This window comes from Pelodiscus sinensis, chromosome 16 (genome assembly GCF_049634645.1).
Source record: "Pelodiscus sinensis isolate JC-2024 chromosome 16, ASM4963464v1, whole genome shotgun sequence".
NCBI lineage: Eukaryota > Metazoa > Chordata > Testudines > Trionychidae > Pelodiscus > Pelodiscus sinensis.
The window spans coordinates 28,265,824-28,293,592 of record NC_134726.1 but is presented as its reverse complement, the minus strand read 5'-3'; the positions used below and the strand labels follow the sequence as shown (position 1 = coordinate 28,293,592).

Genomic DNA, 27,769 nt, shown 5'->3' with positions numbered 1-27,769 from the left:
CACAGTGGAATAGTGTGCTCTTGCACCCTTAATAATGTCCCTTTGAAAAACTGCCAACTAGCTCCATTTTTTAAAATCTTTCTTCCAATGAGATGTTTCCTGCCAGCTCCAAGTCTGCCTTCTTGAAATCCATTGTCTTTATTTTGTTGCTCTCCCTTCTTATCATTCCTTAGAATCATGAACTCTATGATTTCATGATCACTTTCACCCAAGCTGCCTTCCACTTTCAAATTCCTAACCAGTTCCTCCCTATTTGTTAAAGTCAAATCTAGAACAGTCTCCCTTCAGTAGCTTTCTCCACCTTCTGAAATGAAAGAAAATGTGGTGGATAATCTGTGCCCCTCTATGTTATTTTCCCAATAAATATGTGGATACAAAGCCCCCATCACCATCAATATCTGTGCTTTGGATGATTGTTAGGTTTTTTTAAAAGCCTCATCCTCCTCTTTTTTCTGATAAAATGGTCTGTAATAGACCCCTACCATGACATCGGGATGGTAAGGACACTATCAACCTAATAGACAATGAAGGTGCAAACAACTCTTTGTGTAGATTCCTATGCCAGTAAGGATACTATCAATTGACTTTGATTCTTATCTGCTTCATTTTAACTACCCAGTCTTCAGATACTTACTGATTCCCTCTTCCTTCCCGATTTTCAATACCCTCTGTTCCCTGTCTCCCACCCCTGTCCTTTTGTCCCCCCCCATTTATTTTGAGTCTGCACATCCTGAACTAAAAATCCAGTCATCTGAAGAAGTGGGCTGTGCCTCCGAAAGCTCGTGATACCACCTACATGTTTTGTTAGTTTATAAAGTGCTACCAGATCAATTGTTGTTTTTTTCCTGTGCAGACTAACTCGGCTACCCCCTGTAGCTTCATTACCTGTATTATTTGGCTCTGTCAAGGCTGAAGATGTGTTTGGGAATATCTTCCTGTGGGGTACTCTCAAACTCCTTAAACTTCCCTCTGGAAAGAGCTTAAAAAAAACCCTGTAATTTTCTTAATAACTGACCTTGAAGTTTTAGGCATGTGCACTCAGAACCTCCTGTCTTCTAGAACACAGGAATCAGATCATGGTCTTAAAAAGGTGATTTATTTTTTATTAACCAAACCAAGAAAACATAGTTGGTAAAACGTACTTGATTGTTACATGTTATAGAACAACTGAAAAAAGAAAGATTAAACCACAGTAAATTGCTTCCCTGGATTCAGTTTAAAAGTTAAAGTATAGAGGGGGCAGTAATACAGGCCTCAGCACAGAGAAGTCCAACAAACCCCAAAACAAAGAAAATAACCTAATTGTATCTGACTGAACATTCTCTATTCTACTTACAATCTGTTTTTCCAAGTCTTAGTCCTTCAGTAGGTATGGTTGTTGTTGAATCCTCCTTGCTGGTTTTCTTGGCTGAATTTCTCTCTCCCATCTCTGCTCTGGACACAAAGACTGCACAGGAAGATCAATGCTTCCAGTTCAAAAACCCACATTCTGTTTTCATTTGCTCTCGTGGCTTCCTGCTTGCATTTCCTGCTTCCCTAGTATTCCTGGAGACACTCTCAGGACCCACTGTCTATGGTTTTAATCCTTACAGGAAATGTAGTTAACCAAATGGCTGAGATGTCTGAAAAAGAGTAATACCCTTCCCATTTGTCAAAGGCTCACATTTCCATGGCACTCTTCTTCAAAAGACATGAATGAACATTTACAGAATATTGTACCTTATATAATCATTCCCTTGTCCCATATGAGGAAACTGAGTTAGAGAGATTGTGACTTGGCCTAGGTTACATTAAATCTGTTGACTATTCAAAAATAGAATCCTAGTCCTAACTCCTGGTGCCCTGCCCTACACTACAAGTTACATGACACTTGTTTTATTTTGTTTGCTAGTTGTAGTGGTTTGGTTCCAGATTCTAGGGTATTATGTCTTGTGGCCTCATCTACTGTTTGTGATAGTCAGTCTTTCCTGAAGTTATGATGCTGTCTACAGTTTACTCCTCCTAAATTGGATCATAGGATTATCATTATGGCCAATTCATCTTCTCTCAAAGCACTGCAAGCTAGGTCACTAGGTCTCCAGGCTAGTGCCTTATAACTGATGGAACATTGGTGGAGCATTGTGTTTTGCTTGCCTGTGATGTGAAGTGGGTGTTTGCATAGGAGATTTGCTTAGCACTTCTCCCTGCTGTGTAAGCTGAGAACACTTTTATCAATTCCTAAAGGAACTAACCCTGCCTTTTTAAAGGTCACTCCTGTCTCAGTCAGTTCTTAAAGTTCAAAAGGAAATAAACTGCTTAGGGTTGGCATTTTTCAAGTCAAGTGTCAACTTTCCAGGCCCCCAAGACAGGGAACATGGAGGAGGTAGAGATTAATAACTGAGCTGTTTGGCTGATATAGTGATTGTGCAGGGAGCATTCCCTTTTTCTTTTTGTTTCTTTTGGGGTGTGGGGAATCAAATGGGAACATTGCTGAAATAGCTCACTTTATCCTTTTCATTTTGCAATACAAAAGTATCAGAAGCTATTTAGAAGTTTTCTTTTTTTATTAGCGCACTGACAGGAAGTGGAGGGTTTGTCAGCTGCAGTAAAGTAGAACACAAGGAACATTATATGACAATGCCGATACCGAGAAGTACCTTCAACCAGAGAGCCCTATTATGCAATGAGGGGGAAATGATGTTTCAGGAGGCATTTGTATGGTGAGGTCTCCAAGCAAGTGCCACCCCTCACTGCATTGACTTCTCTTGCTTACGCAGGGGACAGCAAAATCAATAAGGAAATAAACAGGGAGAATAGGCTTTATTAATCAGGTACAGTGGAGGCAGCAGGGGAGATTATAATGGAACACAGGTGGCGATCGAAGGGAGCGCTGAGCATAGACAATCTACTGTTGGTTGCCAAAGTGTCTGTATTGATTGTGGGAGATGAAGGGTACAGAAATATCAGAGTTGCTAATTGGGATGTTGGATAGCTCCAGAGCGCGAGCAGCATGGATTCCTGTTGTCGTTTTTTATTGCATTTTGTAACAAATTTCCCCCCTTGTGTATGTGCTCTACTGGCACGTGCACACTCATTTAAAACAAACATACACTCTTTCTTTTCAGGTGGAGACCTGCATATTCCCACCTTCACTCCCTTACATGATGTGCATGAGGGGGACATGACTCTTCTTTCTTAAAATAGGATTTTATTACAAAAATAAGGTTGCCAGCAGAATTATGTTCCTTCTTTGCTTTACCTCCAGAAAGATGAGCCACAGGGAGAACTATTTTAAAAGATATAAGTAAAAGGCCTTAATGCTTTCCAAGCAATGCACTAATCTACTCTTAGTCTTACTGGAGCTTCAGGGGGTAGCTGAGTTTGTCTGTTACAGAAAAAAACAACAAATGGTCTGGTAGCACTTTATAGACTAACAAAACATGTAGATGGTATCATGAGCTTTTGTGGGCACAACCCGCTTCTTCAGATGACCGGACTTATGAGTAGGGGATATGAAAACTTGAAATAAATAGGAGAAGGGAAGGGGGGAGGAGAGAATCTTAGTCTTACTGCGTAGATTGACACGAGGTATTATGATAATGAAATAGCTATCAATACCTTTGGCAAGCAGAATATTAAGTTGGGCTCAGTCTGAGATTTCTTCTTTGCTTCTTTCTATTGCTTTTTTCATTTCTTGTCTTAAATATCTTTAAAAGAATATCTTCCACCTATACAAATGTTCATGGGGAGAAGTGGGTCCTCAGCTAAGTTCCCTCTAAGCTGCACAGCCACTCCAAGAATTTCGTAAGTGATCAGGGAGCCACACTTTCCTATGATATTAGAGTGAGTCTGGGATGGAGTTTGGGTACATGAGGGAGCTCTCAGTAGAGTATTGAGATGCAGGAGGGGATGTGGGTTCTGGAAGGGAGTTTTAGGGTCAGGGAGGGAATTTGGGGGCAAGGGCCTGGAGTCAGAAGGATTGCGTGGTCTGGGTGCAGGAGGGGGTTGTGACCGGAGGCAGGTGGATGGAGTGCAGGAGGGGGTGTCAAGTGTAGGCTCTGACCGGGAGGCGTTATTATATGCAACTCCCAGTCACAGCCCAGCGGGACCCTGGTCATGTGTGGAATGACTTTTGTGACGTGTCACATCACCTCCATAGCGGTACACATAATGAAAAGCATTCTGTACACGTACATAAAAAATTAGAGGGAACACTGGTCCTGAGTAAACCCGAGGCAGGCATATTAAAACAAATTGGATTTAGAGTCCTTTAGGGCCATTAACCTTGTTACAACAGAATGTTCGTTTTCTGCACACAAATCTGATTGGGGCTTTGCACAAATTTAGTATGATTGATTTGGGGACAGAATTTCTACTGCTTTACCCACAGTCCTTATCCTAACTATTGTATGAAATAGACCAGGTACTGCAACCTTAGTTGTGTCTCCTAGGAATGTCAGTCTTCTATCACCCCTTTACACAACCTTCTAAATGTACTAGGAATATAAGAGTGCAGTTGCTTAAAAGGGTAACCTATAAGCTCATGCATATCAGTTACTCAAATGGTTATACGTGGCTCCCAGGGAGTTGGCTGCTGCCCTGTGTATAACCATTTGAAACTTTCAGGGTTACACAGTTAGCCAGTAACACGCATTTTAACATCCCTAGCATGAACTTGTTTACTTTAACTAACCTCTCCGAAACAACCTGTTGTTAAACCTGTCATCCAAAATACAAGAGTTTGGGTAAGAGTAGCAGTATGGTGGGTGTGGTTTGTGGTGTACAATAGTTTTGGTAATGGTAGGACGTGTGCTTGTGTGTGGAGCAGTCATGGTTGTGCATGGAGTCTTAATTTCCTGGCTACTGTGTTGTCAGGTACGTTGTGTGTTGCTAACTGGATTGCAAACAGTGTTGTTTTGCGCCCTGTGTTACATGTATATATGTTTCTGCACAGTAGACAAAACCACAGAAAAATTTGCATCCAGAATGCCCTGGGCTTTTGTTTGCATTCAGTGTTCTGGTTGCCACATCTCTGGAGTTCACCTTCTTATCAAAGCTTCACAGAAATATAAAAGTCTAACCTTTCTACTCATCCAGTAGAGATCTTGAAACACAAAACCTCAGCATAAGGGTCATTTACTTCTCCACTTGACTGATTTCTGTCTGAAATACTCATTGCTGGGAGGCATCATGGTGTGTAGTGTTGTTTTTATTAGTCATTTAGAAATATGGATGCAGTAGAGTTGATGTAACTGAGCTGTGAATGTAGTTGCTTTGATAGTTCATTTGTCCATAGACTGTAGTTCATTCCTGTTGCCTGGTTTTGGTTTAAAAGACAGTGGGGTGGGATGAAGCTGGCCTATTGGGGTCTAGGAGGTGGGTGGGTGGTAGCCTGCCCACATCTAAAGGACTCTCCCCCAGCCTACAGGGAGGATCCAAAGAGCCCTAGACACCAACTAATTTCGGGGGACAAAGGAAAAAAAACAGGGATGGGTGTGAGGGTCAAAGGACTAAAACAAGAGAACCAGATGGGGATACCAAGCAGAGAACCCTGGACAGCACCCACTGCCTCTCAAAGGTCTCGAGAGAGCCAGAGGATGCTGCCTCGTGGGACTGTGTCCAGATGCATGAACGGATGAAGCAGTGGAGTGGGATGAAGCTGGCAGTGGGAAGGTCTTTGTGCCCTGCATGTAACTCGTAAGAAGTATCAACCCAGTGAAAGATCTGAGCAGCACTGTGACTTACGGCTTCTCTTTTCTGGACCATAGAAAGCATGCTATACACCTGGAGCTCCTTGTGGAACAGCAATGGGTAGAATTCCATTAAGTGTTTTTTAATTTAGCATCCCATAACATTGGATCCCATCTTACCACAGGAGAAGAAATTGTCATGACACTGTGTAGTGGTTTTGAGAAAGGGTTTGTCTCTGTTTAACTGTCTGGGACCAAACTGGCAAGCAGAATGCGGGACTGCAGAGTCTGTGAAGAGTACGCTTGTAGAAGTGCAAGTCATTTCAAACTGACCCAACTACAGGTAATCAGTTTGATACTCATTCAGATTATTCTCCTTTGGACAGATTTCTAACTGAATGTCTGGAACCAGACACTTAAAGCTTGATTTTCATCTGCCTTGTAACTTATACCCATTTATAGCTGCATGAAGTGGATGTGAACAATGGTTAAAATAGATTGCAGCAGTCGAGATAGCTCTTGCTGTGCCAGCCAAGGAGTTAGGAGAACTCTCCACTCTCCCTTCTTTGCTTTAACCACAGAGGTAAAATGCTACCATTTTGACCTGGGAACTGTGTTACAAGTGCAGATGCTGACATGAGGTGCAAGTGAATGTTAAATTTAACAGAGGCCCAAAAGAGTTCTGGAGTGACTTTCTTTGGAGTGAGGTGTATGTTGTCACATTTAGAGTTTCCTAGTGGCTGACAAAGAAGACTTTTTGAGGGCATTTGTTGAAGATGAGTTTTTATTTTTTAACACTCTTCATTCAAGTATGTTTAAATAGCAAAGCATCCTATGTGCTGCTATATTTAGAGCAACTACTGTCACTCTGGACGGCTTTGCTATCACGTTCAGAAAGTGGCTTCAGTTATTGCTGTTCAGATAAGTGAAAGGCCTTTTTGGTGTTCTGGGGAAGATGAAGGGAAATGAAAGAGATGTAGTGAAATGAATTTGGTGCTGTGCATGTGAAGGACAGAAACTGTTGACTGTATGTAAATATTTGTAGTCATTAGCTAGATGCTTTCCCAAACATCACTGCATTTGGACTCTAACCATCTATTCTGGACAGATATTATAGTGGTGCTTAATTGTGCATTGGTTGTCTGTGTGCACTAGGGATGTAAGTGAGTAGTCGACTAACCGATAAGCCAAGGCTTATTGGTTAGTTGAGTCAACTACTTGCATTCTCTCCACCCCCCCCCCCCACTGCCTCTGTATCAGAAGCAGCAACTGGGGGGGTGAGAAAGCAGTAACTGGTACTGGGGGCAGCTAACTTAAAAGGGGGAGACAACGCGGGGGCAGCGAGGGGCAGCAGCACGGGGAGTGGAGTTGAGGGGGAGGCTGCCACAAAGCACCACTGGCAGATTCTGCTCCAGCAGCTCCTATCCATGGTGGGAGGCGGGGAAGGCTGTTCTGGGACCCACTGCGGGACAGAGCTGTTGCCAGGACGCAGGCTCTGTCCGCTGTGGCACAGGCAGGCCGCAGCAGAGGTTGCTCCGGCAGCAGCCTCTGGGCAGGCAGTCCAGCTCATGCCAGGTCAGGGACCTATCCTCACTGTGGCTCTGTAGTTTAAATGTACTATGAGCAGGGTGGACAGGCAGCTCAGCTCCTATTACATTTAAACTGTACAGCCGCAGCAGGGCTAGGTCCTGGACCCAGTGCAAGCTGGGACTTAGCACTTCTTCCCTTATTGACTAATCACATAGTCAATGAAAATTCTATCAACTACATGATTAGTGAATTATTTGCCTCTTAACATCCTTAGTGTGCATATGTATCTATTAGGAACTTGGTTGGGATTAGAGTGACCAGATGTGAATAATCTGGATGGGATGCAAGGTAATAGGCGCCTATATAAGACAATACCTTGAATATTGGGACTGTCCCTATCCATTTGGGACATCTGGTCACTCTAGTTGTGATCAGCACACTTATTGCACCTTGAACCAGACTTTTAGAGACAAAAGACCAGTATTTATTTCCTGGGCAATAGCCTTGCATTACTCAGATTTATGATTGAGGTCCTATCCCTCAAACAACAATTTTTCAAGTATTCTTTCAGAAGATTCTGTTTGTATAAGTGCACCCAGTAGCCTGAGAAAAGCATTCAGCTAAAAAATGTGAATGAACAGCAGTGTATAATGCTCATTTCATGCTGGAAAACTGTAATACACATTGGAAATGAAGTCTGATTGGAAAAGGTCATGGCAGACAGTCGTGTGGAGCCTTCATGAAGCAGTAATGAGTCACGAATCTATAAGGGCTCCTTGTCATTAGATAGCAATGGAGGGTTTAAACTTTTGTTTTTATCATCCAAACACTTTCTGACCCTTTCTTTATTTTATTGAAATAAGCTATTATCCCACTGTCGAGTGTAGAATTTCAATTGGTTTGTTTACTGACAAATTAGTTCTGCTTTTCCATTTCCCTCCTCTTTTCATTCCCAACCGCCAGGCAGATTTTCCTCCTGCACTGTTCCCTCTGTCAGTCCTCTGCCCCTTAATGTCCTATAGCCTGCTCAGCTCTGCTGCCCTTCCAAAATGATATTCCTGAAGGGATAGGAAAGTGTTTGTAAGATCTGGAGCAGTACAGGGAAATTCCCAGCTAATATTATTATTACTTCTAATCACTTTTATTACAATAGTGCCTAATGGTCAATCAAGAGTGAGGTCCTTTGGGGCTATGCACTATAAAATAATAGACAATCTCTGCCCCAAGAATCTACATGATGCATAGAAAAGACCTCCTTGCTGTGGGAAGAAGTAGAACACACAAGCAGAGTGAACAAACTGATAGCACCAAATGTCATGTTTAGGGCCTTACCAAATTCATTGTCTATTTTGGTCAATTTCATGGTCACAGGATTAATGGTAATTTTCATTATTTCATATATTTACATTTGACATTTCACAGAGTTATATTTGTAGGCATTGTTTGGAGAGCTCAGGGTTATTGTATGGGAACCATGGTACTGCTACCTTACTTCTGCATAGCTGCTGGTGGCAGCACTGCCTTCAAAGATGGGCATCTGGAAAGCAGTGGCTGCTGGGGAGCAGGAATCCAGCTCTAAAGGCCAAGCTACTGCCAGCAAATGCACAGAAGTAACAATGATATGATAATTTTGGTATTACCAGCCTTACTTCTGTACTACTGCTTGCAGAGCTGGGCTCTTAGTCAGCAGCCACCACTCTCTGGCCATCCAGTTCTGAAAGCAGTATTTATAAGAGCGATATGGCATATGGGTGTAGTATTACCATCCTTATTTCAGCACTGCTGTTGGCAGATTGCTGCCTTCAGAGCAGGGCACACGGCCAAGATTACAACCACCACTCTCCAGTTGCCCATCTCTGAAGGCAGCACAGAAGAAAGGGTGGTAATACTATGATTCTCCTGAAATAACCTTGTGAATCCTCTGCAAATCCCTTTTGGATTAGGACCCACAATTTGAGAACACTTGACCTGAGAAACCTTTACAGTATAGGGTAAAAGCACACTAGAGGCCAGATTCCACAGGAGGACTCCAGATTTCACTGACTGTGACATATTTTTCATAGCTGTGAATTTGATGGGGCCCTAGTCATGTTAATTCCACATTTTTGGTGGTGTGTAGTAGGTTTAATTAGGAAGGAGATCTCCTAAGTGGAAAGAGAAGAGAAGTAGGAGTGAAGGGGACAGGGCTGGGGAGAAAGATGAGTGAGAGGGGTAGAGATGGGGTAATATTGAGGTGAGGACACAGGGAGGGAGAGAGGTAGAAGAGTGTCTGCCAAAACTGTAAAAAAAAGTTCTTTGATTGTCTAGAGCAGTGTTTCCCAATTTTATTTGGCTACGGAGCCATTTTGAACACAAAATAATTTTGTGGAACCCCTGATTGACTGCACGCACAATGTTGAGTAGTGACATCATCACAACTCTCTGGCTAAGCTGGCATTACACAGGGACACTTATCGTGGCAAACACAAATGAAAATTTTTTTCAATAAAATTCATAAATAAATGAAAATTCCGTTCCATTATAATAATTCAGTTTGTAATGGAATTTTCTTGTGGAACTCTTATTGGGTTCCGTGGAACACCATTTGGGAAACACTGGTCTAGGGATTTCTGCTTTTGCTTCCATCAGCTCAAATCTCTGGTGGGCCCCTTTCTGAAGTTTTTCTCTGTGGGAGAAAGCACCGCCTGGGTCCTAATGCCTCTAGGGTGGGGAAGCCCCTATGTGGTTTTAAGTCCAAAGAGGTGGCCATCGCTGGTATCCATTTTACTCCCTCCCTCCAGAGCTGCTAAGAGAACTGTGAAGAGGGGCTGGGAGAGGGGGAGGAGAGAAAATAACCTCTCTGTGGGACATAGCCCTCCCAGTTTCCAGTTCCTGAACATGCAGTCAGCTGAGTCACTATAGGCAGAGATATGCATGGTACCTCTCTTGAGGCATTATCCCTCTATGAGCAGGCAATTGGCTTGAATAATGCGGTGGGGAAGTATAACAGGGCTGGTGAAAGCTCAGGACAAAAAGTGTTAGGCATTGGCTCCGTTCATCTCCTGCCTGGCATGAAAGCGTGTTCCTCCAGCATACAAGTGTGTGATTACAGGTTGGTAACTGATGGGGCAAATTGCATTATTCATTATGGTTGGGATTGAATTGAAATTGGGAGGGCAATTTTCTCTCTCACACTTCAAGGTCAGATGAGAGTATTTACTGTTCTCTCTCTGTTTATCTGTGAATGCAAATTGAATTTGGTGATGCAAATTGATGAGATGTTAGAAATATAAAACTCATCAGAGGTGACATGGAGAAAAATTACTGGGTAGTGCCGCCCGGTGGCTTTGCCATCCTATAAATGGGCTTCTCCTTTGATTAGTAATTATTTCAGTCTTGCGTTTTTCATTCTCAGCTTGGTTTTAGTTGTTTTGATTTTTTTTGTTTTCAAAATAAAAACCGTGGTGACACTGAAGCATTTAGAATCAGAATTAGATGGTGCAAATAAAGCTAGCTGCTGAAAGTCTGCTTGTGTTACATCTGGGAAGGATGGATTCTCTGTTGAACTTCCCTTTGTTTGCTTGGAAATTTCTTTTAGTTCACTTTCCTTTCTTAGGAATTTTACTTTCACATGCCCAGGCTCCCAAGGCCTCCACTGAATACTTGGTTCCTGATGCCTGGAGTGATAATTGAAAAAGAAGTCACAGTTCTCACTTTTAAGTATGACAAATTCTGAAGATCCTTTCTATTTCCTTATTGGCACACAGCTGTTCGGAAGAAGTGAGATGAAGTTGGCCAGCTTTTCCCTCCAGTCACTATTACCCATGGAAGAAAATACATAAGGTCCAAAGGTGTGGATATCCAAAGGGACCCAGTTCAGTGTGTCCCACTGGCTAAAGCACAGAACTAAGAACCAGGAGAGATGGGGTTCTGTTTCCAGCTGGCTGTGTCACATTGAACAAATCACTCAACTCCTCTTCTGAGTTGTGTGTACCACTTAGCATACTGATCAAGTCTCTTGTAATTTAATGTTATTTTTCACATACACCCAGGGATTTTGGTTTCGAACCTCACCCAAGCATCTATTTATGCCAAATTCAGAAATTCTGCTACATTACCCAGAGCTGTATATGTCAGCCAAACACATGTATCAGAATATACTGTAGAGGCGGAGTGGGAGGCCACCCAGACAGCGACCCGATGACTGTTTGGCTGGGTGAAACCAGAGTTGTACTGAAACCAGAGTCCTCCTGAGTCCTGACCCTGTAGATGAACAAGGTGGAAAAAAGTAAACTGGTGAGGGAGCAGGAGTGTGAGAAGTCAGGAGGAGAGTTGGGGGCAGATGGTTTGAGAGTGCAATACTCTTGGTCACCTCCAGCTGCCATCACTGTGCTTGTAGATCCAGCTCCTCCTCCTTCTCAGCCAGCCCCAGAAGCTGGGCTAGCATCAGTGTGTGCGCCTGCAAATAGAAGCAGCATACCTCATCCAGTCTCCCACCCAGGCAGCTCCATGTGTTGGGCTACTTTGAATACAAGTGGGATCAGCTCTCTACCCCATCCCCCTCTAGCAACCCCACGCATTGGACTGCTTTGAATAAAAACACAGAAGCTCCCTGTCCCCTCCATAACTGCCTTTCAGGCAGATTTCCCAGATGCTGGGCTGATTTGAGTAAAAGCAGCACCTACCTTTCCCCTGTGCCTCTCCCTCCTCCCCCCCAGATAACTCCAGCTGCTTGGCTGCTGTTCAGAGTACAAGTCAGGAAGCACCCATTAAACAGAGAAAACAAGTCAGATGTGAGAATGAGACTGCATTAACCTGGTGCTAAAATACTTAAGCTTGCTCTCCACCCAGGTTATTCAGACATTGCTTAGGTGCAGAAATAAAAATAAATGAATAAAATATGCAGAAAGATTTCATTCCTCAGTCTTTCCCCAGAGCTGAATCACACCAGCTTTGATGAATGGCAAAGCAAATTGTCTGAAAGATTTGAGATGTGTAAGCAGAACTGAAATATAAAACCTCTGTTTCTTGGATAATGGGGAGCAATATGTGCACAAAAAGTATTCAGAAGTGAGACCATTAAATAACATTTAGCCAGTAGTTGAAAGCAATTAAAATATATATGCCAACAGCCCAACCCAGCCCATTCTAGGTCAGGCCCCAGTGCCTACTTTCCTGAAAAAGACAACAAGAACAGAAACCTTTTTAATAAGATACCAAAAGGCTATTGAAATTTTGGAGTATTAATTTTCTTTTTTTATTTGATTTCGTAATAAACATTTAAAAGTCATACACCTTGTTTTGTTTTAGTATTCTTTCTTCTTCCACAATATTTAATTTTTATATATATATATATCCAGAATTTTTGTTTGTGACTGGTGGGCACCGCTGTGGCATATATCTGCATAAGTGGTGCACATGACAAAACTCATTCCACGGATGGATGGAAAAACTTCGAGGAATCAGTGGTGCAGACTGATGTTTGCTACTACTGATAGCAAAGCTTGACAATTATATAGGGTTGCTTATTTTTAAAGAACTTCACAAGAATGGACTGATTAACGTTCATAACTCCCACTCAGAATGGCTGACCTAGAACAACGTTTCCTCAACTCCCGTCCCCTTTCACCCCTCCTCTACCTACGGTACATCGATGACATCTTTATGATCTGGACACATGGCCAAGAAACACTGGAGATATTCCACAGAGATTTCAACAACCTACACCCCACCATCAACCTCAGCCTGGACCATTCTACACGAGAGATCCACTTCCTGGACACCACCGTACAAATCAACAATGGAAAATTAGACACCACTCTCTACAGAAAACCCACTGACTCATACAGTTACCTACATGCATCCAGCTCCCATCCAGAACACACCACACGATCCATCGTCTATAGCCAAGCCCTTCGATACAACCGCATCTGCTCTAACCCCACTGACAGAGACCAGAAGCTTCAGGATCTCTACCAAGCATTTATAAATCTCAACTACCCACCCAGAGAAACAAAAAAGCAAATTGAAAGAGCCAGACGAATACCTAGAAACCATCTACTTCAAGACAGACCCAAGAAAACCAACAATAGAACACCACTTGTCATCACCTACAACCCCCAACTTAAACCTGTCCAACACATTATCAATAAACTACAGCCTATATTGGAACAGGATACCATACTCAAAGAGGCTCTGGGAGACAGACCCATAGTCTCCTATAGACAACCACCTAACCTCAAGATGATTCTTACCAACCACCACAGGACATACCACACTAATACCAACCTTGGTACCTTCCCTTGCAACAAACCCTGTTGCCAGCTTTGTCCACATATTCATTCTGCTGATACCATTATTGGACCTAACCAAGTGAGTTATAAGATCAAGAACACATATTCCTGCGCATCCAGAAATATAATCTACGCTATCATGTGCCGAAAGTGTCCGTCTGCTATGTACATTGGACAAACATCTCAGACACTTCGCCAAAGGATTAATGCCCACAAAACAGATATCAGACAAGATCACAAAGAGAAAACAGTTTCTTGCCACTTTAACCAGAAAGGACACTCTCTAAATGACTTAGCCACCTGCATTCTGCTACAAAGACCTTTTACATCTGCACTTGAAAGGGAATCCTCTGAACTGTCATTCATGTTAAAATTCGACACTTACCAACAAGGACTTAACAAGTCTTTGAACTTTCTCACCCATTACCAAGACAGTTTCCCCAATTATCACCTGTAATACCATTAACTCACAAACATCCCACTCTCCCTACTTTTAATATCAGCAATTCACAGACACTTACCTTCCTTCCTCCCCCTTCCCACCCCCCCGCATCCCCCTTCTGTTCTGCAATGTGATTTGTCCTTTTCATATTTGTTCATTTTTTTTAAATTGTATCCTTTGGTATATATGGTTGTGACTACTTTCTTCCACTATTTGATCTGAGGAAGTGGGTCTGGCCCACGAAAGCTCATCATCTAATAAACCATCTTGTTAGTCTTTAAAGTGCTACATTGTCCTGCATTTTACTCAGAATTTAGTATTTTAAAACTGGATTTCAGGCTCAGGTTCGCTGTGTGGCTTGGCTAGCACTGCAGTGGTAGGACACAGTTCCTGTCTCCTATACAGTTATGTTGTTAGGCCAACTGATAACACTTCTAGTGCAACAAAAGCCCTTAATGGTTTACACTAGTTTATATAAACAAAACACACTTTTCTCTCTGTCTCACAGGCCTCACACCATCAACCATCAGCTTCATTCCTTCAGTGGTCATTTTCACTCTAGGAAGCATTGTTAGAAGGGTAGAAACACTAAATTCTGGATAGTGATAGAAATGTAGCCGTGTTAGTCTGGTGTAGCTGAAACAAAAAACAGGACTAACAAGATGGTTTATTAGATGATGAGCTTTCGTGGGCCAGACCCACTTCCTCAGATCAAATAGTGGAAGAAAATTGTCACAACCATATATACCAAAGGATACAATTAAAAAAAATGAACACATATGAAAAGGAAAAATCAAATTTCAGAACAGAAACGGGATGGGGGGGGGGTAAAAGTCTGTGAGCTAATGATTTTAGAGGTGATAATTGGGGAAGCTATCTTTGTAATGGGTAAGGTAATTAGAGTTTTTATTCAAACTTAAGTGTAAAGTGTCGAATTTGAGCATGAATGACAGTTCAGAGGATTCTCTATCAAGTGTATTCTTAAAAGGCCTTTGAATCAGGATGCAGGTAATCAAGTTGTTGAGACAATGTCCTTTCTGGTTGAAATGGCAAGAAACTGTTTTTTCTTTGTGATCCTGTCTATTAGATCTTGCCAGCTGTCTACACTGGCCGCTTGAATTTCCGGAAAAGCACTGACGATCTTATGTAAGATGGTCAGTGCTTTTCCGGAAATACTGTGCTGCTCCCGTTTGGGCAAAAGTCTTTTTCCGAAAGACTTTTGCGCAAAAGGGCCAGTGTAAACAGCACAGTAGTGTTTTCCGCAAAAAAGCCCCGATCGCGAAAATGGCGATCGGGGCTTTTTTGCAGAAAACCGCTAGATTGGCCACGGACGCTTTTCCAGAAAAAGTGCTTTTGTGGAAAAGCATCCTGCCAATCTAGACGTGCTTTTCCGAAAATGCTTTTAACGGAAAACTTTTCCGTTAAAAGCATTTTCGGAAAATCATGCCAGTGTAGACGTAGCCCATAGGTTAAAAACTGTGTGTGTTCTATACTTTCTGAATTTATATGTATCCTTGTGACATCTTACTGTGACTCTGTTTTCCCACAAGATTCTTGACCATCTTTCACAGTACTGTATTAGTGTAGTGGAATCTGGCTTTCTAAATGTTGACAGCTGAGGCATATCTTTTTGATAAAGACAGATTTCTGCACATTTGCAGAGGGTATCATGTAACAGTGTATTTATCCAAAGAATCAACACAATAATAATTGGAGTCTCTATTTACCCTCCGAAATCCTTTTACTGCTGACTAGGAAAAATACTGATATGTCTATTAAGATCTCAAAGAACTTTGAACATTTGCACTGAACTTCTGATGAAGCGGAAACCAGCCAGTTAGAGAGGCAGACACCACTCCATGTCCCATCAACTTAGATGATACTGTTGAGGATCAATTTCGTTGTGTGTAACTAATTAATTAAAATAGAGCCAGGGAAGTAGTGGTACTCTGGTAATTAAATTATTCATTTTCACATATAAATTTAAAGCCCTCTTAATGAACTTCCCACCCAAGTGAACACTGCTGGATTATCAGATTGAGCTGTGAATGGTTCCAAATTGATCTGGAACTTTAAATAAGCTTTTAATTCATTGGATTTTTAAAATGCATATTTGTTGTTATAGGGATTTTTGTTATTACAGGGATTTGTCATCAGAGATGGGTAAATTGCTGATTGGGGGATTGGGGAATGATTGGAGATTTATGGTCACTTTCCCAGTAAAATTCCCAGAGAGCACAAATGGTTCTGGCAGTCAGGGTATAGGAGTGTTACTTTCCTGACATATCTAAACAGTACCTGAATAATATCTTTGTTTACGACATTTCATTTATTTTCTTTTGATTTTTAGTGATAAAGAGTACCTGGTGTTCATGCTTTTAGCCTGCTTGAAGTTTTGTGTTTGGTACACAGAAATTTTCATTTTCAGGGCTTGTTCACACTGAACGTACAACTGTTGATGTACTCTGGTTCTGAAACACTCTTTTTCCCAAGTTACAATACAACTGAGTTGTTCTTATACTACAACTTTTTTTTCCCATGAGTCAATGAAGTTTGTTGCTGCATAGAAAGCTGAGGGAGAGGGAAATTGGCTACAGGTGGTTGCAAGTTCTGTCCATGTTGCAAAGTAAGTGCTATTACTCAGTCACGGGAACACAAACTGTCAGCCTAGGCTTCTGACAAGAACAGCACGTGGATAATTGGCACAATTACTAGCTAAATGTTAGCTATTCTTGAATGCAGACCATGTTTATTGGCAATCATGCTTCTAACTGGTTAATATTTAAAAGGTGTAGTTAACATCTATAATTATTTTGATGCTGGAGAGTAAGTATTTACCCAAAGGTAAAACAATTATACGTGTAAAGTATATGTAATGTTTTATGACGTGTATATATAAAGCAATGTCATTGTTTTGGGGCTAAGCAGTAAGCTTGGTCATTGGACATCTTTATCTCCTTGAAAAAATGCTGGTAACATGTTCCATTGCTATTAGTACTTTCTCTAAGTTTTTCTCATCTAAACGGATAAGAAATAATATTAAGCTCTCACTTGTGTCTTTTAGTGCCCGGATATTAGAGAAGGCTCGGCAGCAGCTACAGGAAGATATATTACGGATCCAGAGTCAGCTACTGGATGAGAAGAAAAAACGTGAGCATCACGAAGCTTTTGTCAGACGCTTGCAGAAACGAGTGCTACTGCTTACAAAGGTATAGAATCTGGAAAGAATTCAGGAATGCAAGCATTTCTCCTCTGCCGTTGTTACTGTTCCTGCAGTTCTATTATTTCTCATCTTGTGTGCTTAGTAGTTGATAGTTCAGTGCTACTTGGTTTTAGTCTAGTGGATGCTGTAACAGTGACGTGTATTGTCTTTGGGGCTGCTCAGAGTAAATGCACTAGTGTCAGTGCTGGCCTGCTGGTGTGTGGCGCTTGTGTACACTGCTGTTATGTAGTTGACATATCACTTAATATCATTCTTGGCATCTATGTTTGGGGAGAGAGTTAAGTCAAATTAACAGGGTAAGACAGCAGCATGATTCCTCAGAGCTCCAGTATATAGAGGAAGAAAAGCCTGTTGAGAGTCTTTGGATTAAGTTTAGAGGTGGAAGCAACAGAGGTGATGTTGTGGTTGGTGTCTAATATAGACTACCAGATCAGGTGGATGAAGTAGATTAGGCTTTCTTCAGACAGCTAACAGAAACATCCAGATCACAGGCCCTGGTTCCCATGAGGGGCTTCAATTACCCTGAAATCTGTTGGGAGACCGATACAGAAGTACACAGACAATCCAGGAAGTTTTTTGAGGATGTTGGGGATAACTTCCTGGTACAAGTGCTGAAGGAAGCAACCAGGGGCCATGCACAGCTTGACCTGCTGCTCACAGACAGGGAGGAATTAGTAGGGGAAGTGAATGAGAGTGGCAACCTGGGCAGCAGTGATCATGAGATAGTTGATTTCAGGATCAGGAAGAAAGGAGAGCAGAAAAATACACACCCTGTACTTCAGAAAAGCAGACTTTAACTCCCTCAAGGAACTGATGAGCAGGACCCTCTGGGATGCTAACATGAAGGGGAAAGGAATCCAGGAGAGCTGTTTTACTAGGAGGGAAGTGAAACACTGGAATACTTTACTTAGGGAGGTGGTAGAAGCTACATCCCTAGAAGCTTTTTAAGTCCCTGCTTGACAATGCCCTGTCTGGGATGATTTAGTTAGGGTTGGTCCTGCTTTGGGCGGGGAATTGGACTCGATGACCTCCTGAGGTCTCTTCCAGCCCTATAATTCTGTGTATATATTTCTGTGTCTGAGCCACTAAATGGAATTTAAAATGGCCTAGATAGTTACATCGCTTGCTTCTCCAACTAGAAGAAAGGTACTGTACTGTGCATGTCTTCTGTGGAGAAATGGAACTTAGGGAAAGGTGAGATGGTCACATCACCTGTATATAAAAATCCTTTCACATTTAGCTAACCCAATAGCATTTTGTTGAAATTAATTTAGGACCATTTCTACAGATTTTTTGAACCATTCTATGGAATTTGGTAGAAGGACTTTTATTTTTTGATTAAATTTTAGAATGATTTAAGAGCCTGTAGGACCCTGATTGTTTTATATTAAATTCTGTGGTACTGTTGCCTGAGGACAAATGATCATTTATTACTTCTCTCTCATCACAAAGTTGTGAATCCAAGCACGCCCCATGCATAACTTCACTTATCTTAGCAATTCAATGACATCAATAGGTCATGTGAATAACCTGAAACTATTGTGTATGGCAGATCAGGTTCTAAACTAGATGTGCCAATATCTGGGAGAAGCAAGACAATAGGAAGGAAAGATGAAGGTAATAAAATTTGTTGTAGCTCAGCTCACTGAGCGTTAATGCACAAGATATAGTGATGTATCTTTACTAAGTATATACGTTATTTGGATTGAAGACTGAAATTAGACAGAACAACTTTTTCCAGCATTGTATGAGAGATGTGGCCCACAGGAAAATAAAAGGTGTTGTTGCTGTTGCTTCAGGCTTAAAATTTGAGTGTTGACTACAGCTACAGAATCTTGATTTGCTTTAATTATTCTGTGCTCAGTTCTGTAATTCTGTGTCAGTGGTGAGCCAAAGAGGCTGTGATGTATGGTGTACTAAGCAGAGCTTTCTGGAGCATGAAGCAGCTGTTTCACAAGAGGGTATTAGTTAAATCTATTAGTTAAATCTCTTTCTGGCTTCAGAAGATGGCATGAAGAGTCCAGTAAATGACAGAGACAGAATTGCTGTAGCTTTTTTTAACATATTGTGGCAGGCGTTGCATTCTGAGTGGCTGGCAAATAGGACAGGAAACCTTTGCTCCCCTTGGCTCAATGAAACTATAAGCAGCATAGACAGGATTTTCCAAGCATTATACATTTCTGGTTTCCACGTGGTCTGTAATATGATAGCCGTGGTTATAAACATAATTGGATAATTCCAAGTGAGATGGATTTGGTCACAGAGACTCCTTGGAACTGTCACTTCATGTGCTGAATTACTGCTGATCCCATCTTCCTGCCCTCATGGGTACCCCTCAACTCCGCAGTGCTTGTCCTGGCTCTCAGGCCTTCTCCAGCAGTGACAGTGAGATGGAATCATAGTCCTTTGCAGTACAGTACAGATGCTGAGATCCGCTCAGCTCTAGGATGGGACTTATTTCAAAGGGACTTGCCTCAGCACCCAAATGCACAGCCTCAATGGAACCTGTGCCCAAGATAAATTTATCTTATTTTATATAAAGTTTTGTACAAGATAAACTCATGTTCACCCTCTTTCTCAGGATAAACAGAGAGATGCACAGACTCCCTCTAGATACCAGTTACTTTCATTGGGTTTATTAATAAACAAAAGTGATTTTATTAAATATAAAAGGTAGCATTTATGTGGCCATAAGAGATAGTGACAGAACAATGTAGGTTATTAAACAAAATAAAACAGAATATGCAAAATACGCTAAGAAACTGATTACATGTAGTATCTCACTTTTAAAGTTGTTCTAATAAGCTTCTTTCACAGACTGAAGAGCCCCCAGTCTGGGATCAATACTTCCCCCCCTCCCCATTCAGTTTTAGATGTTTCAAGCAGTCATCTGGGGCAGGTAGTCAGGGAGGACTGATGACCTTGATTACCTCATTCCCACTCTTAAATAGGTTTTGCACAAGGCAGGAATCATTTGTGTCCAGTTTAAACATTTTTTCACTTTCAGTGGAAAAGTACAGAATTGAAGATGGGTCTCAGAATCAGGTGACATGGCCACGTGTCTTAATAGGATCATTCATAGCTCTTTCAGGCTTATTGGAAAAAACAAGTCTATTCGTAGATTATTGTTCTGAGCACTGTGCCATTAAGTTCCATATTCTGTTTTATTTTGTTTAATAACCTACATTGTTCTGTCACTCTCTCTTATGGCCACATAAATGCTACCTTTTATATTTAATAAAATCACTTTTGTTTATTTATGGCCCTCATTTAGTATGACTACATTAATAACACAGGTATAAACTTCATTTTCCTATCTTGATCAACAAAGATGACACATTAATTCAAATGTGAAAATTATATATTTAGTAGACTATAACTTTTCTGGTGATAAAACAAATACATTATGTATTTTACAGAAAGCATATTCCAGTTATGTCATGTTCATAAGCATATTTTTATAAAGCCTATGGAATATCCGGTGACACCACGTATTTTGAAAAAGAATACAGCACTTTAGCAGTCCTTTGCTACCTGTATTGCATTTATATAACAGAACTTCACAAATACCTTGGGAATGGAGGTTATTCGTAACTCTGAACAAAACATGGTTGTTCTTTCAAAGGTTTACAACTAAATATTGATTTAATACAGCATTGAAGCTTTACCATCCAGATAAAAAATGTTTACTTCGAACCATCCAAATTTAAATGAACCACAGTCAATTTTTAAAAAACTTTTCTTTTATTTTTAGTAGTTTGTTTAACACAGAACTCTACATTATTTGCTACTTTTGTTTGTTTGTTTCTGTTGGCTGATTGAGTACTTTCAGATCCAAAGGAGATGTGTGGTTGACTCCTCAGATTGTCAGTTTGGTGTTTGTAATTCTGAGATTCTACTGTAACCTCCTTAGCTTTTTGAGGTTCTTCAGTGTAGCATCAGACCTGAGCAAGAAATTATAAAACAGTTGCCCAATAAACCACCAAAATATTTCTTTTGTTAATCTATTTTCTTTTGTCAGCTGGCAAATACATAGGATACAGATTGATTTTTAAAGTCCTGGATTGAAAGATCTCAGACTGTTCTCTGCAATATACGATGTAGCAGACTGTAATCCTAATTTCTGTTTTGAAGACATGAAGACGCTTGGATTTGTTCCTCTCTGTGGTTTTATTTTTTTCAGAAGAGAACAAATCACTGGAAATGTCCTATTTGAATTCATAGCAAATACACTTGCTTTTTGAAAGTGGAAACCTTCAGTGAGCTCTGTAATATTTCATCTGAGCCACTTTAAAGGAGAAAAGGATATCTCTGTCCTCAGAAAATCTGCTTTGGGATTACATGAGGTCCTCTGTAGAACCACATTAACAGTTAGAGCTATGGTAGAAATTTAGCCAGTTTTTCCCCGGTGCTGGAATTCTTAATGGTGGTTCTACTCAGAAAATTAGGGAAAGGAATTTAATTTACTTAAAAAATTATAATCTTGTGGTTTAAAATGAGACTGAGCAAATAGTTTCTTTAAAAATAATAATTTCATAGTGAAAGCATATCACCTAGAGTGGAATTTAATCATCTGATTAGTGTGGCATCAGTAGTAGACTGTGCTGCTTTCTGTGTCATTGAAATTAGAAATGAGAGGGGAAGGAAGGGGAGTTCACTTATCCATCTTTCTGGTGAATCTGGTGTGTTTTGTTAAACAGGACTATAAAAATCACATTTTGGGGAAAGCATTGTTATATATGACATGGTCCTTACTGTTCTGTGGCAGTATGTTTGTTGTGGTTGACCGGAGGCAGAGCAGCTGGGGGTGCTGTCGGGTTGGTCCAGTAGCACCGCCCCTCAGGGCTGCGGGACCAACCCAGCAGCACCCCAGCTGCTCTTGGGGACGCCTAGAGCAGAGCAGCCAGAGTGCTGCTGGGTTGGTCCTGCAGCGCCGAGGTGCGGCGCTACGGGACAAACCCGGCAGCACCCCACCTACTCTGCACCAGGCGCCCCGATTCAGCCACTGCTGAAACTGACCAGCGGCTGATTCCGGGAAGCCCGGGGCAGAGCAGCTCTGCCCCAGGCTTCCTGGAGTCAGTCGCTGATCAGTTTCAGCAGCGGCTGACTTGGGGACGCCTGGGGCAGAGCAGCTGGGGTGCTGCTGGGTTGGTCCTGCAGCGCTGAGGAGTGGCGCTACGGGACCAACCCAGCAGCACCCCAGCTGCTCTGTCCCAGGCATCCCCAAATCAGTTGCTGCTGAAACTGACCAGCGGCTGATTCTGGTCAGCCACTGGTCAGTTTCAGCAGCGGCTGAATCGAGGACACCTAGGGCAGAGCAGCTGGGGTGCTGCCGGGTTGGTCCCGTAGCGCCGCCCCTCAGCGCTGCGAGACCAACCCGGCAGCACTCCAGCTGCTCTGTCCCAGGCGTCCCCAAGAGCAGCTGGGGTGCTGCCAGGTTGATCTCGCAGCACCGAGGGGCGGTGCTACTGGACCAACCTGGCAGCACCCCCAGTTGCTCTGCCTCTCGTCAGTTTCAGCAGCTGCTGAATCGGGGACGCCTGGGGCAGAGCCGGACTATCAGAAGGGGGCGTATGAGGGGTCTGGGGTGGCATCCCCCCATCCCACCCCAGATCCCTCATAGCCCCCCCTTCTGATAGTCCGGCATATCTGATAATCCAGCACCCCTTGGGTCCTAAAGGTCCTGGATTATCGGAAGTTTACTGTAATTAGTTTATCTGATTTGTGATATTTCTAAGGCAATTATTACATCTCTGTATCCAAATAGAAACTTCATGGACATTCACTTTAATTCTTCATCATTAATTCTTCTGCTAGTCTCAGTGGTCTTTTTTGACCATTCTAAAGTCCCTGCTTCATTTGGCCTCTCTCCTTCATTCCCAGTCTGCCAGTGTCTCAGCTTCACTTAGCTGCTCTGGTTCCCTGGATCAATCACTGCCAGTCCAACCAGCAGATAGTGAAGACATGCCCTAACACCTCCTAAATAATTGTTTGTGTGCAACAAGAGCCCAGGCACTCATGCTGGAACCTATCCCACAGATAGAAGCAGAAATGCTAGGGTCAGACTGGTATTTTAGGAGTAACAGTCAGAGTGCTGCTGTATCAAAGACTCGAGACTGACATACTGCTGAGTGCTCTTCTGTTGACTCCAGTACTTCACCACAACGAGAAGAATAAGTGAAGTCAAAAGGAGACCATCAGCTATCGACTTACTACTGTGATGCTGCTGCTGTAAACACATATAAGTACGTGGACTTCAGCTTTGTTATTCACATAGCTGAAGTTGCATAACTTAGGTTGACAACCGATTGCAGTATAGACAAGGCCTCAGTTAATCAGTCTGAACTGTGTGCCTGACAAGTGGGAGCAAAAGTTTCCTGGGCTGGAGTTCATTTACAGTTCTTTACATGCATGGTTTAAATTAAGTATGAACGCTAGATTTGGTCGCTGAAGGATTTTTCAGATATCACTGTGGGATTGAAGAGCTTTCCCAAAAGCCACTGTCCTTGCTAGTCAAGAAATTGTTTGAAGAAGTATATTCATTTTCAGTCTGCCACAATTTCTCTTGGCTTAATCCTGCTGTCTATAGTGGTGGTGAAGCTTCTCTCCCTTTCTCTCCCTTTGCTTATATGCATAATTTTAGAGATATTTCTCACCCTGGCTTTTGCTCTGAAGAAGCTCCACTAATGGTAGCAGTGGTACTAGATTTCCCTGAAACTCAGTGTAGACAAAGCCTGCCTCTTTGTTATTTGCTGATGATACCAAAGTTTGCAGATGATACAAAACTGTTTAGGACAGTCAAGATAGAAGCAGACTGTGAGGGACTCCAAGAAGATCTCACCAAACTGAGTGATTGGGCAACAAAATGGCAAATGAAATTTAATGTGGATAAGTGTAAAGTAATGCACATCGGGAAAAATAACCCCAACTATACGTACAGTATGATGGGGGATAATTTGGCTATGACAAATCAGGAAAGAGATCTTGGAGTTATCGTGGACAGTTCTCTGAAAACTTCCACACAGAGTGCAGCAGTGGTCAAAAAGGCAAATAGGATGCTAGGAATTATTAGGAAAGGGATAGAAAATAAGACCCAGAATATCTTACTGCCCCTGTATAAAACTATGGTATGCCCACATCTTGAATACTGTGTACAGATGTGGTCTCCGCACCTCAAAAAAGATATTTTGGCCTTGGAAAGGGTTCAGGAAAGGGCAATTAAAATTATTAGGGGTTTGGAACGGGTCCCATATGAAGAGAGGTTAAAGCGACTGGGACTTTTCAGTTTAGAAAAGAGGAAACTGAGGGGGGATATTATAGAGGTCTATAAAATCATGAGTGGTGTGGAGAGGGCTGATAAAGAAAAGTTATTTATTAGTTCCCATAATAGAAGAACTAGAGGACACCAAATGAAATTAATGGGGAGCAGGTTTAAAACTAATAAAAGAAAGTTCTTCTTCACACAGCGTGTAGTCAACCTGTGGCACTCCTTGCCAGAGGAGGCTGTGAAGGCTAGGACTATAATAGAGTTTAAAGAAAAGCTGGATAAATTCATGGAGGTTAGGTCCATAAAAGGCTATTAGCCAGGGGATAAAATGGTGTCCTTGGCCTCTGTTTGTCAGAGGCTGGAGAGGGATGGCAGGAGAGAAATCGCTTGATCATTGTCTTCGGTCCACCCTCTCTGGGGCACCTGGTGCTGGCCACTGTCGGTAGACAGGATACTGGGCTAGATGGACCTTTGGTCTGACCCAGTACGGCCGTTCTTATGTTCTTATGTTCTCTTTTGTGTCTCATTCCCTTGTTTGATTTGATGCCAAATTGGCTTTGAATGCCATATTTACTAAGGTAGCTTTTTATTTGACTTGCCTGTTGTCGTTAAGCTTGTGCATATTTCTTTCTATTTTTTAGAGTTTTGCACAGAGCTTATGGCCTTTGCTTACTTTGTTGGAAATAAAAGGCAAAGCTGGCACAAGCTGGAGCTGAGTCTTTTAAATATTTTGTTTGACATTTTAGTCTCTCAAAATTGTCCCTTTTTGAGAAACCTGGTCTGAATATAAACTGCTGACTGAGGCAGGATTTGATACAAGCAAAGCCTGGTGATGCTGTCTTATTGGGTGATGTGAAGACAGTTTTTGACATTAGTGGGCAGGTTTGAGGACAAATTGAAGCAGGAGTTATGTTAGAAAAAAATGGTGGTGTACTCCTATGCTTCCCAGAGTCTGCTCAGTTGGCGGGGGGAGGGGGTGAGGAATCAAACTGGGATGTTACTCATACTAGTTTGGGTGGAGCTCATAATATCAATAATAAAACATCAATTAACTATTTTGGCTTTTAATGTGTCACTGAATTTCAGGGTTAACAGCCTTTTGAGGTGAAAAAGTACAGTTTACAGCCTCTATAAAACTGTTAATTCTGCTTTGTTCTAGGGATTTAAAATCCTGTGTAATAGTTAGCTGGTTAAATGTTAAGTTTACTGATTAAGGGCAGGAGTGCCCTTGCATTTGCCTATGAAAACTCATGATACTGTATATATTTTTGTTACTCTCTAAGGTGCCACAGGACTAGTCACTTTTAAAGTTACAGACTAACATGGCTACTCCTCTGAGACTCCATTAGTGAATTAGCCATATTTTCCTGGATGATGTTCTGTTCCTTTGTAGTGTCTCCTTCCTATTTGTGCATTGTCTACCGTTGGGGACTTGCACTTTCAGAGGAAAAGCCATAAATTTCCATTCTCCTTCCAGGGTGTTGAACCAGATCATGTCTTCAGCTTATAAATATACTTTTAGTGAGACATAATTTTTATGGTGGTGTTTTGGGTTTAGGATTAAGTAAATATTGATTAACTAACACACTGGCTGATTATTTACACTGATTGTCCCTGGAAGGTATCTTCTCAAAAGTCAATACTAACTGTGTAAGTGAGTTTTGGAGGCTAGAACAGCAGAGATTCATCAGAAATTGAGCTGTGTGATTAAACCGTTCTTAAGCATGGTAGATTCAGAATGCATGACTTGATTTACTGTCGGATTTGTTTTGTAGCTGCATAAAATTCAGAATAATGCTGTTTGTTCCTTTGCCACATTAGACTCTGTGGCTAGGTCTTCCTTGGGATAATGAATGATCCTTCTTTGTGGCTGGTAAAAAAAGTTATCCATACTTTGGGAGCTCAGTGATTTAACCCTTTTTATACTGATCAGTAATTTTATCTGGCATGTGAACATATGTAACTCTGCCATCTTGATAGTTTTCAATATAATGGATGGGTTGGTTAAACAAAAACTTTGCAGCAGATTTCCTCTTGGTCTCCTACTGCATTTTATTTTGCAGTTCTGTTTAGTCCTGGGCATAGCGACCATGCCTGCTTTTCTGTCTTGAAGTGGTGCTAAGCTCCATATTTGTCCTTAATGAAATAAGTAGTAATATTCTGTAAGCAGGTTCCTACTTCTGATTCAGTCTACGACCTCTTATAGATCATCTTGAACACTGTCATGTGTTTTCCTTAGTCTCAACTTTTTGCTCAGACCTTTGCTCATGCCTGTATTTTCTCACATCTTGAGCCTTGCTACTCCCACAATCATTCTGAGCTTTGCAGATTCTATCAGTCACACAAGGCTTTTGCCTAACTTTTTGTACATGCAAAGAGGCATGACCACATCTGCCATATTTTCAGACAACTCAGTTATATCCCTTTCCCTGTTTGCTTGAATACAAAATCCCTTATTTTGAAAACTCTTTCTGGAAGTGCCACACATGCTTCACAGACTCTAGACCAGGAACACCACAGAGGCAAGGATTATCCCTTCTGTGTTTGTGGCAGTCAGAGATCTTACTCCATGGAGTGACATCATCCTGTCCAGAAGCATTTTCCAGGGAAAGTGGCATTAGTTTTCGGCTGAGGTTTTTTAGGAAAGGTACTAAATGAGATTGGCCTGATCTCTTCTTCAATACATAGTCTGTATTCATCACTGAATCTGAAAGTACTGTGCAAAGGATACATTCTTATCCTTAATTCACAGATGGGGAAACAGAGACATAGGGGAGAAGTGATTTGCCAAAGTTCATGCATCAGGGCACTTGTATAGCTGGGAACAGAACCCAATATTCCTGACTCGTAGTCCTGTACACGATTTACTGCAAGGTCCACCAAGTCTGGCAACTGGCTTCCAAGTGGAATGGGGTTACAGGTGCCTACTCTCTCTAAAAACTTTTTACTGTGAGGGCTTATAGACACTGTTCCTTGTTAGCTGTGCACTTTTGCAGCCACTCAGGAGAAACTCAAATGCCACCCATGTGAATAATTGAGCCACACAGCTAGTTTTTTGTTTCTACTAGTAGCGCACATTCACATATGGCTTGGTGCACATAAAATTTATTCCTCATATGGTTAGAAAAAATCTGAACATGGGTGGAAAAGATTAGAGGGAACATTGCTCATAGAAACCTGGCCTGTCATTTCTCTTCCTCCCTTTACTTCCCTTTACTACCACATGCATGTGTGGTACTGGCCTATTCATCGCTCCCAAGTATTTTGTCATTCTTAGTGCAAGAGCTTATCCTTTGAAACGCCTGCCATTTGGAATAGCTTTTCTTTATCTATATTGTTGATTCCAATTCCAAATCTCTTTCCAGA

General features: G+C 41.7%; 1 protein-coding gene across 7 annotated transcripts in view; it reads left to right on the top strand.

The window, feature by feature from the left end:
- The window catches only part of MAD1L1 (mitotic arrest deficient 1 like 1), a 743,124-nt gene that overhangs the window by 224,894 nt on the left and 490,461 nt on the right, over positions 1-27,769 (top strand). For all 7 annotated transcript variants that reach the window (XM_075899591.1, XM_075899593.1, XM_006112872.3 and 4 more), the window contains one exon: positions 16,978-17,122. In XM_075899591.1, coding sequence (XP_075755706.1) covers positions 16,978-17,122 — 145 coding nt within the window. The remainder of the gene's footprint in view (positions 1-16,977; positions 17,123-27,769) is intronic.